The sequence below is a fragment of the Oryctolagus cuniculus genome, chromosome 1, assembly GCF_964237555.1.
Source record: "Oryctolagus cuniculus chromosome 1, mOryCun1.1, whole genome shotgun sequence".
NCBI lineage: Eukaryota > Metazoa > Chordata > Mammalia > Lagomorpha > Leporidae > Oryctolagus > Oryctolagus cuniculus.
In genome coordinates, this window is record NC_091432.1 from 14,636,138 (window position 1) to 14,648,297 (window position 12,160).

General features: G+C 57.0%; 1 protein-coding gene across 10 annotated transcripts in view; it reads left to right on the top strand.

Annotated features, from left to right (window-relative positions):
• Nucleotides 1-11,815, top strand: part of SLC43A1 (solute carrier family 43 member 1) — a 30,581-nt gene extending 18,766 nt beyond the window's left edge. For 5 of the 10 annotated variants that reach the window (XM_070070243.1, XM_051854100.2, XM_051854089.2 and 2 more), the window contains 10 exons: nt 227-360; nt 1,609-1,787; nt 2,819-2,965; nt 3,046-3,081; nt 3,306-3,444; nt 5,504-5,645; nt 5,862-5,935; nt 7,754-7,862; nt 9,838-9,958; nt 11,133-11,815. In XM_070070243.1, the coding sequence (XP_069926344.1) occupies nt 227-360; nt 1,609-1,787; nt 2,819-2,965; nt 3,046-3,081; nt 3,306-3,444; nt 5,504-5,645; nt 5,862-5,935; nt 7,754-7,862; nt 9,838-9,958; nt 11,133-11,266 (1,215 nt within the window). In that variant the 3' untranslated portion in view covers nt 11,267-11,815. The remainder of the gene's footprint in view (nt 1-226; nt 361-1,608; nt 1,788-2,818; nt 2,966-3,045; nt 3,082-3,305; nt 3,445-5,503; nt 5,646-5,861; nt 5,936-7,753; nt 7,863-9,837; nt 9,959-11,132) is intronic. The other 5 variants (XM_070070261.1, XM_070070262.1, XM_070070263.1 and 2 more) reach the window with 1 other exon arrangement.
• Nucleotides 11,816-12,160: the final 345 nt, after the last annotated feature.

Consider the following 12,160-nt stretch of genomic DNA (forward strand, 5'->3'; position numbering starts at 1 on the left):
AATGAGAGACTGGCTACTTCAGCTCCAGCAAGGACTATGTCACACTTCTTTAGAGGGGCAAGGGGGGAAGAGGAAGACAATGGTGGATCTTCTGGTCATTTCTTCCTCCTCTGCGAACTGGATCCAAGGAGTGGGTAGAAGGGACCTTCTTGAAGGTCCAGGTTCTGCCTCTGTGGGGTCTGGGGCCTGGTGGCTTCCCCCATGGGCCTGCCGCCTCCTCCCACAGTTGATCTATGATGCTGGCGTGTCCTTTGTGGTCATCATGTTCACCTGGTCTGGCCTGGCTTGCCTCATCTTTCTGAACTGTGCCCTCAATTGGCCCATCGAAGCCTTTCCCAACCCTGAGGAAGCCAATTACACGTGAGTGGCAGGGGCTGGGGTCGGGATGAGATGGGAGGGGTTCACCTGCTCTAAAGGGGGGAGGGGCCAGGAGGCCAGGGCCGTGGTGATGAGACAGACAGACCTGGGTTTGAACCTCAGTTTGGCAGACGGCCTCAGCTCTGCAAGCTCGTTCTCATAGCCTGACCCTGCTTACACTCAAGTGCTCTTCAGGACCAGCTGGCACACACACAGAACAGGTGGTCAGACATGAAGATTCTTCTTGGCAGTATCCTCTCTGGGTTTGCAGCAGGAGGACACGAGAGCAAGAGGGACCTCAGTGCCAGAGGCCATGTGGCCCCAAAGGAATCCAGCATTTTACCTTGTCTGGGCAAGCTGAACGCCAGCTTTCCCCAAGGCTGTCAGTCCAGCGGGGGCAGGTGGAGATGCTCCCCAGGCACATCAGGCTGGCAGCTGCTTAACTGACTCAATTATTGAGTACCTACTGTATGCCAGGCACTATGGATTTAGCTCCTATACCATTCTCAAACAGCTGTAAGACCTAGCTTCTTTCATTAACTTTGGTTATAACAAAGGTGCAGGAAAACAAAGCAACTTTTCGAAGGTCGTAACATTGAAAAGGGGATGCCAGACTATGGCTGGAGTCAGGTTGATTCCGAGCAGCCCCAGAGAAATAGGACTCATTTTTAAAAATTTTTTTTAAACTTTTATTTAATGAATATAAATTTCCAAAGTACAGCTTATGGATTACAATGGCTTTCCCCCCCATAACTTCCCTCCCACCCACAACCCTCCCCTTTCCCGCTCCCTCTCCCCTTCCATTCACATCAAGATTCATTTTCAATTCTCTTTATATACAGAAGATCAGTTTAGTATATATTAAGTAAAGATTTCAACAGTTTGCACCCACATAGAAACACAAAGTGAAAAATACTGTTTGAGTACTAGTTATAGCATTAAATCTCAATGTACAGCACATTAAGGACAGAGATCCTACATGAGGAGTAAGTGCACAGTGACTCCTGTTGTTGACTTAACAAATTGACACTCTTGTTTATGGCATTAGTAATCACCCTAGGCTCTTGTCATGAGTTGCCTCTCGCTGACTGGGCACCTGCGCCAGCCTGGCCCCTGGGCCGGGCTCTGAGTCCTGCCTTAGCGAGCATGTTCCTGGGCACAGCCAAGGCCAGGCCCGTCACTGAGAGGCAGGGTGTTGGGCTTGGGCTCCCCCTGGCTGCTTCCCACACACTCTGGCCTGGCTGCCATTAGGAAGAAGATCATATGTAGTGGGCTGGCCCTGGACCACAAGGTGACTGGCGACCGCTTCTACACCCACGTGACCATCGTGGGCCAGCGGCTGAGCCAGAAGGCCCCCAGCCTGGAGGAGGGGGCTGACGTTTTCGTCTCATCCCAGGATGTTCGCAGCACCTCGGACAGCCTCCCTGAGAGTGAGTGTGTAGTCGTGGTGCCGGCCTGGGGGGGCTCGGGAGGGTGGGTGCTCACGCTGGGTGAGGACCCCTGAGTGTCCATTCTTTCTCCCCTTCAGTCCTCACAGCACCCCTAGATGTAGATGGGCCGTAGACCCCTTTTGCTGATGAGCAATCCAAGCTAGGAGAACTCTGGGGGACTTAGGGGTATCTGTGTGGTCCCAGGGTAGGGGTGCCGGGGGTGGGTGCTCCCAGAATCTTGGACTGTGGGGGCAGCTGGTTTCCTCAGAGTCACCTGCAACCTCCAAGCCCATTGCATCAGGTGCGGCCAGGCCAGGGAGCCTCCAGGCAGGTGCCCTCCAACGCTTGGCTGGCCAGTGCCCCCTGCTAGCCACAGGAGGAACTACACCCGCCTTCCAGAGGTACCTGTGCTTACCTAGGACCCCTGGACTGCCAGCTCCATGATTGGGGCAAGAGCAGGGGCCTAGGAGTCAGGAGATGGCGTTTTGAGGCTTGCTCCCCGTTTACAGGCTGTGTGGCTTGGGTAACTCTCCTATCTCTGTTCTCGCTTTCCTCGTTTTCTAAGCTAACACTGGTAACTCCTGCCTGGCAGGGGAGTTGCGAGGGTTGGGTGAGCCTGGGACATTGGAGCACAGTTATAAGGAGGGCTGTGCCCTGCCAGTCCCTCTGGGGCCTGAGCCAGAGTCAGACTGACCTGCTGCGCCCAGCCCCAGGACTGGGGCACGTCATGTGGCTGTCCGAGCCGTGGATACCGTTGTGGCGGCTTCTGTGGGGCTGATCTGTGGCCGTGTGGAGCTGGCAGGAAGTGTCCTGGAGGCAGTGCTACCACAGAAGCACCAGGTGTCCCTTCAGAGGCCTCCCAGAACTGTTCTGCAGCCGTTACAGCGCAGGGCAAGAGCTGGGAGGGAAGTGACACTGAACTTCCCATCTCTGAAGCAGCACAGTTCCTGTCCCAGCCCCCACTGGGACTGCGTAGGGGAAGTGGAAGGTGCAGGTGCAGGGCTCAGGGGCTCCCCCTGCTGTCTCTCCAGAGTCTGTCCCCTTCCGCAAGAGCCTCTTCTCCCCCATATTCCTGTGGAGCCTCCTCACCATGGGCATGACGCAGCTGCGGGTCATCTTCTACATGGCCGCCATGAATAAGATGCTGCAGTATCTCATAACCGGCGGCTCGGAGCATGGTGAGCCTGCTTTGCAACTGTGGGCACAGGAGGGTGACCTTGGCCGAGCTCCCCTCACCCTCTCTCCCTCCCACCCACAGAGACCAGTGAGCTGAGACAACAGGCAGCAGAGACAGGTAGGGGGAGGAGAGCCAGAGCCTGGCCACACCCACCCTGCCGTCGCCCAGCGTACAGGGGGTGGGACTTCTGGGTCTGGACTGCTCTGGTCGCCCTGGGCACTTGGGGACTCTGAGACTCCAGGATCAGAGGAAGGCTGCGTTGGCAGTCTCTGCCCCGCACTGGGCTGCTGTTCCCGCCCTGCGTCAGCTCCTGAGCCCACTGCCATCCCTGTCCCGCCCAGTTGGGTTCTACTCCTCCGTCTTTGGGGCCATGCAGCTGTTGTGCCTCCTCACCTGCCCCCTCATCGGCTACATCATGGACTGGCGGATCAAGGACTGCGTGGACGCCCCGACTGAGGGCACTGCCCTCGGAGACACCAGGTGACCCGCGCAGTGATGGTGACAGCGGGTGGTCAGACGGTGCCTTTTGTTTCCCGTGCTTTCCCATCCACCATCTCCCTTCACTTTGCTGAGGGCCCTGGGAGAATGGGGATGCCTCTCCATTTCACAGATGAACAAGCTGAGGCTAAGGAGGGGCAGGGCTTGCTTGCTGAGAGCAGCTACCCCTGAGCGCTGACTGTGCCTAATGCACCTTGCATATCTTTATTTAGGCTTCCAGCAGCTCTCTGGTCGAGGTACATTGTCCTCATCTGGCAGCTGAGGGAGCTGAGACACAGGGCTCCATAGTTAAGTCATTTCCCCAAGGTTACAGTGTTGAGTAGCAGGCTCCTGAACCCGTGCTCCGAAGGGGATGCGAAGCCTTCTGCAAGCTGGGAGACAGAGTTGCTGTAAAAAAAACATTAGATATCACAATTTTTTTTTTTAGCACCAATTGCACATCTCCCCCCCCCCCCAACTTGGCCTCTCTATTATGTTTTTTAAAGGTTTATTTATTTGAAAGGCAGAGTGACAGCAGAATACAGAGATCATCTATCCACACCCCAAATGACTGTGACAGCCTGGGCTGGGCCAGGTCTCGCATGTGGGCGGCAGGGGCCCGAGGACTTGGGCCATCTTCTGCTGCTTTCCTGGGCGCCTTAGCCAGGAGCTGAATCGGAAATGGAGCAGCCAGGACTTCAACTGCTGCTCTGATACGTGATGCTGGCACTGCAAGTGGTAGCCTTTAACCTGCTGTGCCACAATGCTGCCCCTTTCAACATTTTTATTTATTTTTAAGGATTTATTTATTTGAAAGGCAGGGTGACAGACGGAGAGATCAAAACTTGGCATCTTTAAACAAAAAACCTTATCTCCCATACTTTCTGAGAGGTGGGGATCCGACAGTGGCACAGCTGGGAGGTCTCTCTTAAAGCTGCAGGCACCTGAAGTGAGCACAGGACTGGAGAGCTGCGTCAGGGCTCTGTCGCGTGACCCTTGGCAGGAGGCGCGGGTCCTCACGCGGACCTCGCCACAGGGCTGTGTGCGCCTGGCGGCTGGCTTCCCCTAGAGCAAGAGATCGCAGAGAGAGAGACCAGAACAAGCCACAGTGTCTTGGGCGGTGCAGTATTGGAAACGGCAGACATCACTCCTACTGTACTCTGTGGACTGCCCATAGCTGTGCGGTGTGGCGGTGAATCCCAGGGGCCAAGGATCCTCTGGTTTCTGCTCTTTTTTATGTGAATCCAAATTAATTAGTCCCTGTTTGTCCCGAGAGGAGAGAAGGCATCTAAGGGACAGTCCCTGGCAACAGTGCCCATCCCTGGTCCCCGGCCTTCTTTGCCCTCTGCTCCTGATGCCAGGGTCCATGGGCAGGGCCCTCTGTCCAGGGCAGACAGGCAGCCAGCATATTTCTCTCCTGGGCTGGCTTCGGAGCCCTTGATTGATATGTCAGGAAGAGGAGCTTGCCGGGCACTCGGGGACCAAGCTGCTGTCCTCCGAAACCACATCTCCCTTCGTCCAGGCTGATGGACAGAGACACTTTCCTGGGGGCTCATTTCTCATCCTTTTTTTTTATTGATTGATTGACTTGAATGGCAGAATTACAGAGAGGGAGAGACAGATCTTCCATCCACTGGTTCATTCCTCCAATGGCCACAATGGCCTGGGGCTGGCCAGGCTGAAGCCAGGTGCCTGGAGCTTCCTCCGGGTCTCCCACGTGGATGCAGGGGCCCAAGCCCTCGGGTTGTTTCTCATCCTTGATTCTCAAGCTTCCATGCACATGAGAAATCACAGGATATTTGTGACCGTGCAGATTCCCAGGCTCCGCCCCTGGCCTTCTGAGGTCTGGGGTCAGGCCTGTGACTTTGCCTCTTGAGACAGCCCCCTGATGGTGCGTGTTTCGCATCACACTTTGCCTTAGAGAAATGATTTTGCTGCCTTTTCCTGCTTCTCCGAAGTGGAGGCATACAGAAGGGGGAGGGGCCGGGCTGAGAACCAGGGAGCTGCTGGTGCAGTCAAGGCAGTGGCTGTGACTGCCCGTCCCCGCTCCCTCCTGCCCCAGGGATGGGATCGCCATCAAGTCCCCCAGGCCACGCTACCGCAAGATCCAGAAGCTCACCAATGCCATCAACGCCTTCACCCTGACCAACTGCCTGCTCGTGGGTTTCGGCATCACCTGCCTCATTGGTAGCCTCCATCTCCAGGTACCACTCGGGCCTTCATCCCGTGCATGGTTCTCGGGCATCTTCCACCCAGGGCTGCTGCGAGGTTATCCAGGAAGTGTTCCAGGGGACAAGGTTGGCACGGAGTGGAATAGGAATGCATAGGCCACCGAGGCCCCGGGTCCCTCTGCACCCTGCCCGCCCCTGCTGTTGCCTCGATGTGCTTTCTCATCCGCCTCCCCTTCTCTCTGGTTCCAGTTTGTGACCTTTGTCCTGCACACCATGGTCCGGGGTTTCTACCACTCTGCCTGTGGAAGTCTCTACGCTGCAGTGTGAGTTCTGGGGCCCAGACGTCCCTCCCTGCACGGACCCCCTGCCCCGGCCTCCCAGGAGCGTTCACTGCTCGGGCTTGGGGGCGACTGGGAAGCTGTCTGGGCCACCGCCTTCTCTGACCCCAAGGATGGCCGGCAACTCCCTTCCTCAGAGGCAGCCCCAGCCCCTGCAGGATGCAGGGATGCAGGAGGTCGCTCAGAAGTAGCCCCTAGCGGAGGCTGAAGTCTTCGGGTTGGTGCCACTCTGGTCTTCTGTGGCCCCTGCGTGTCCTCCCTGTCGCTCCCTGTCTTCGTGGAGGAACGACACAGGACCCTGCGCTGTTCTTTTGTCTGCTCGGCCCTCCCCGGGTTTGCTGCTGGTTCTTCCCGGGTTGGCTACCGTCCCTTCCACCTCCGTGGAAGGGCGGTTCCCCCTGCCACTTTTCCCCACTTCTGCGGGGGAGCGGCATACCGCCGGCCGGCTCTCTCGGGGGCTGCACAGGTGTTCCTTCAGATAGATGTTCCCCTTAGATGTTCCTCATGCATGTTGTCTCTCTCCTCCTTTATAGTCCTCTTCCGCCAATCCCAACTCGGCTGCCCACACGCCGAGTACGCTGCTCTCCTCCAATCAGGAGCAGGATCAGCTCCTGGAGGTCATCACTCAAGTTGGCAAGAGGCAGCTGCGTAGAAGCTGTTTCCTCCTCTCCCAGCGCCATATTGTGGGAGAGCAGATGCATAGAATAAGTCTTAATTCCAGTAACTTAGTCTAGTCCGAGTTGCTCCCCACAGATCCCCCTTTCTTTTTATTTTTGGCGTTGATACACGCCTGTCTTCGGTGCCCCGCGGTGCACACTCTGCTCTGCTTGCTAGAGTTGCCCACAGGTGCTTACAAGCCCTACCAATCAGGCAAACCGAATCCGGGTCCTCTCTTCGCCATGTTGTGAGGAGGTTTTTAGGCGCTGATGCGTGCCTGTGTTCGGTGCCCTGCAGCACATGCTCTGCTCTGCTAGAACTGCCTGCAGGTGCTTACAAGCCCTACCAATCAGGCAAACCGAATCCAAGCCTTCTCATTGCCGTATTGTGGGGAGACTTATTGGTGTTGATTCGTGCCTATCTTCGGTGACCTGCAGCTCATACTCTGGTCGAGCTGCCTGCTGGTGCTTATCGTCTACTCAGGCAGACCGAATCCAAGCCTTCTCATTGCGGTATTGTGGGGAGACTTATTGATGTTAATTCGTGCCTGTCTTCGGTGACCTGCGGCGCATAAGCTGCTAGCCGCCCGCAGGTGCTCACCACCTCCCTAATCAGGCAGACCGAATCCAAGCTCTCTCATTGCCATGTTGAGGGGAGGCCTTATTTTTCTCTATTTCTCTATCTCCGGGCATTCCTATCTCTCCCATTTTACTTCTATCTGCCAGCATTCCTATTTCTCTCATTTTACTTCTAAACTTCTGTTTCTCTTATCCCTGCGGCTTCCCGGCGCCCGCCCCGAGGCTGCTTCTCGGCGGCTTCCCGGCTCTGAGCCGCTTCAGCCCGCGCTTCTCTCATCTGCGCGGCTTCCCGGCGCCCGCCCTGTGGCGGGCTCCCGGCTCTGCGCGGCTCGGCTTGGCTTCGTGCGCACACTCCGCGGTCTCCACGCCCTTCGCGCCCGAACCACGGCCTCGCGCCAGCCCCGCGTTCCCTATCTATTCACGCCCCGTGCTCTCTCTGCATGCGGCGGCTTCCGCGAATCACACAGCGTAGCTTACGTTTCCGCCACCACCGGCATTCAGTCCAAATTCCCCGGACTAACCTGGCGAATTCCAACCTGGCGGCCCACGTCTCTGCCTCTGGTTCCAGATTTTCGCCTTTTGCTCCCCTGGCTGACTTGAAGAATTCCAAGATGGCTTCCGTCTCCGCCTCAGCCTGCCCCCGCGGCTTCAATTTCCCTAACATTTTTCTCTACCCGGTATGTTTCCCTAAGTTTTCTTCCAACAATATTCCTCCCTCATTTCTCCTGGCCTCTCCCCACAGTCCGCATCCGAGTCCAAGCCTCCTCCAGGTTTCACTTTCGCTTTCAATCCTAACTTCTTTCCCACAGTCCATATCCGAGTCTATGCCTAGGCTTTCGATAGCTTCTTCCGGCACCTTTTCCGTCCGGCTTTCCCCTAGGCTCTTTGCTAGTCTCTCTCTCCGGTATTTTCCCACTTCTTCCCGTTTCTTCCCTCCTAGGTTTCCTATCCGAGTCACGGCACCATTGTGTCGCTCCCCGTCTTCGTGGAGGAACGACACAGGACCCTGCGCTGTTCTTTTGTCTGCTCGGCCCTCCCCGGGTTTGCTGCTGGTTCTTCCCGGGTTGGCTACCGACCCTTCCACCTCCGTGGAAGGGCGGTTCCCCCTGCCACTTTTCCCCACTTCTGCGGGGGAGCGGCATACCGCCGGCCGGCTCTCTCGGGGGCTGCACAGGTGTTCCTTCAGATAGATGTTCCCCTTAGATGTTCCTGGTGCATGTTGTCTCTCTCCTCCTTTATAGTCCTCTTCCACCAATCCCAACTCGGCTGCCCACACGCCGAGTACGCTGCTCTCCTCCAATCAGGAGCAGGATCAGCTCCTGGAGGTCATCACTCAAGTTGGCAAGAGGCAGCTGCGTAGAAGCTGTTTCCTCCTCTCCCAGCGCCATATTGTGGGAGAGCAGATGCATAGAATAAGTCTTAATTCCAGTAACTTAGTCTAGTCCGAGTTGCTCCCCACACTCCCTCCCTCCTGTTGCCTGCACTGCTGACACCTGCTGCCCAGGGTCCCGTCTGCCTGTGACCTTCCTTAGTGTTGAGCAGCCTGTAGTTCCCCTCCTCTCCACGTTTCCTTCTCCAGGCCCTGCGGAGGGCATCACAGGAGCGATGACCGTCCTCGTCATCATCAGGACCTCCTGCCTGGCAGGTGCAGCCACCTCTGTTTGCCTCATTGGCTCCAGCCCAACCTTGCAGTTGTCTTTGTCCTTTGCTTCCTCACACTTCTCGTTCAGTCCACTGGGGACCCTGTCCCAAACGGGTCCTTTCTCATTACCTCCACTGCTGCCACCCCAGCCCAAGCCGATCTCCCCGGGTCAGCTTTCCCCACAGGGCCTGGAGTCACCTTGCAGGATGGCAGCATTTTCACATCCCCCTATGGCTTCCCATCTCAGTTCCCTGAAGGTCAAAGCCAAAGGCTTTATTTCAGCTTAAAAGACCCTACAGCATCTGACCCTAGGACCTCTGTGCCTTCTTCCATCCCCTCGTCTCCCTGGTTTACTCTTATGTCAGCCACAGGGGCCCCCTGGAAACCCCACACGTGTTCCCTCCATGGGTCCTTTGCACTTACTGGTCTCCCTTTCTAGAACATTCTTTGTCCAGATTGCTACAAGGTTCCTTCTCACCTGTTCGCCTTTCTCAGTTCTTTGTTCCTCTTCTCAGGCCTTCCTTCCTTTGCAACCCCCTTGGTACAACTCCCAGCCTCAGTGCTTCACGTTTCCCTTGATTCAGGCCCTTGTCTTTGACGTTGTGCATGTGTGTCCGGCTTATTACCTGCCGCCGGCCCCTGCAGACTGCCACATGCCCAGGGACAGCCGTCTTTGTCCGTTTGGTTCATTGCTCTACCTCCAGCACCTAGAACAGTGCCTGGCACACAGCAGGAGTTCCGTAACGATTTGTGGAAAGAATGAAGGGAGGTTAGTGCTGTCCCGGCGAGTAGCAGAGGCAGAGGGGCTTGGAGCGGAGGAGCCTCTGGCTGTTTCACAGACGGCTGTGTCAGAGCCCAGCTGGGTGGCCCTGGGATCAGGGTATGTGTGTGCAAGGCCAGGGTCCACAGGGCACACGTGGAGAGCCTCACCCAGAGCACCTCCAGTGGTGCCGGAGGAGGGGCAGGAAGAGGCACTCTGTCCTGACGCTTGGCCTTGCTCTGGGGGACAGGTTCCCGTCCAACCACTTCGGGACGCTCACGGGCCTGCAGTCCCTCGTCAGTGCCGTGTTCGCCTTGCTGCAGCAGCCGCTCTTCATGGCCATGGTGGGACCCCTGAAAGGAGACTTCTGGGTGAGAGCTGGGGTTGGCATGGAGGGAGGGGGTGCAGGCAGAGAGGCAGGGCTTGGCGGGGAGGCTTGTTTATCCGTTGGAAATCAATCTTCCATCTGCTGGTTCACTCCCCAAATACTGGCAACACTCAGGGCTGGGCCAGGCCCAAGCCAGGAGCCCGGAAATCCATCGTGGTCTCTCCCACATGGTTGGCTGGGGCCCAAGTACTTGAGCCTTCATCTGCAGCTGCCCAGGACGCATGTCAGCAGGAAGCTGGATTGGAAGCAGAGGAGCCGGGACTCTTACTCCAAAAAGGAGATGTTGCATCCCGAGCAGGAGCATTACCCCCTGCACCACAACACCTGCTCCCTCGGAGTCTGTTTCTAATAAGGCCCCAAGTGATTTGTAGAGAAGCCCCTGTCTCATTCCTAGGGCTGTGTTCAGGAACCACTGGTCCAATCCATTCTACTCAGTGCCGGATCCTGATAGCGGGTTCTCCCCTTTGGCTCAGATCTCAAGTGGTGACACACTCATTCCTGCCCGAAGCGGCATGGGCCCATTTGAAAGGCTCTTCTCACTGAGTGGACTCTGCTTCTGTGGAACCGATCCTGTGTGTGCCCTGTGTGGGGTGGGGTCGGGGGCAGACCCTCCCGCCGCAGCTGGGATGAAATACCCACACCATTTGCTGCTCCCGACCGTGTGCTTTGCCCACTGAGTCTTCACCACAGTGGCCCTGCGGAAGTCCTCAGTCACACCACGAGTCATGCAGAGGCGGGTGTGACCTGAGCCCCCCCCCCCCCCCCCCCCCCGCAAAGGGCCACTGTCCTGGGCCTTCCCAGGCTCCTATCCCCTGATGCAACCCTGGATCCTTAGCTGTGCACGTGAGAGCCGCCTTTTGCCTCCCTGGGCAGGGTCCCCTTGGTCCTCTGCCAGCTCAGACTCCTCCAGTGCCTTCTCCCTGGCTACCAGGGCGTGCTGTAGATGTGAACGCTGACCGGGCTCTGCCACTTAGCAAGCCCCGGCATCTCACCTCAGCCGTTTGCAAGGCTGCTGCATGAATAGTGCCCGCGCTATGTATCATTCTGGTGCAAAATAACTGCTTTCTCCTCCTTGGAGGCTAAGGGGGGGAGGGGTCCCTGAGGGTGATGAGGGCCAGCAGGCACTAAATGACATTGTCTCTGTCCCTGCCCTACAGGTGAACCTGGGCCTCCTGCTGTTCTCACTCCTAGGATTCCTGCTGCCTTCGTACCTCTTCTACTACCGAGGCCGCCTCCAAAGGGAGTACGCCACCCACTGGGCAGGCCCGCAGAAGGTGCTGGGCGGCCCTGACGTGACTGCGTAGACTTCTGAGGCCAAGGGGCCTGGATGACAGGCAGCCGAGGCCTGAGCAACCAAAGGGAATGCCCCTGGTGGCTTTTCTACCTGTAACGGACATGCAGAGCCAGGGGTATGGATTTATAAATACCAAGAGAAGTTCTATTTTTGTAGGCACTTGCAAAAAAAAAATGCCCTTAAAAATATCCCCAAAGCAACGCTCCACTGAAGACAGCCCCTGTGCTGGAGAGACCTGCTTCTGCGGATGGAGGAGGCCAGGCCGTGTGGCTGCCTTTTCTGGTGCCTCCTAGGAACCTGGGGGCTGGTGAAGAGGCTGCTTCTAAGGTCCTAGGTGTGTGTGTGTGCATGCATGCATGTGTGTGTGTGTGTGAGAGAGAGAGACACCACCTGCCCGTCTGGACGACAGGGGCCCTGAGGTGCTGCCGACGGTCCTGGGTGAGGTGTCGGGAGGGCAGCAGACCCATTCCAGGGGCTGGAGGGCGGGTTCCCTCCCCGTCGCTGCTGCTTGCAGGTCTTAGAGGAAATAAAGAGAGAAGTGATAGACTGGCTGCTGTGTACTTGTGCCTTGGGGGTGGGGACAGAGGGGAGGGTTCTCTTCCCACTTCCCACCCCCTTCTCTCACCCAGACTCAGCTGGGCATTAAGTAGGACGTGTGGAGTACCAGCCAGTCCGCCTCTGGCTGGCTGGCTGGCTCACCTTCCTGTTTTCTTTAAGATTTATTTATTTATTTATTTTTATTTGAGAGGCAGAGTTAGATAGGAGGAGAGGCAGAGAGAGAGAGAGAATCTCCCATCTACTGATTCACTCCCCAAATGGCCCCAACAGCTGGGGATGGGTCAGGAGCCTCGGGGTCTCCCACAACAGTGCAGGAGCCCAAGCACTTGGGCC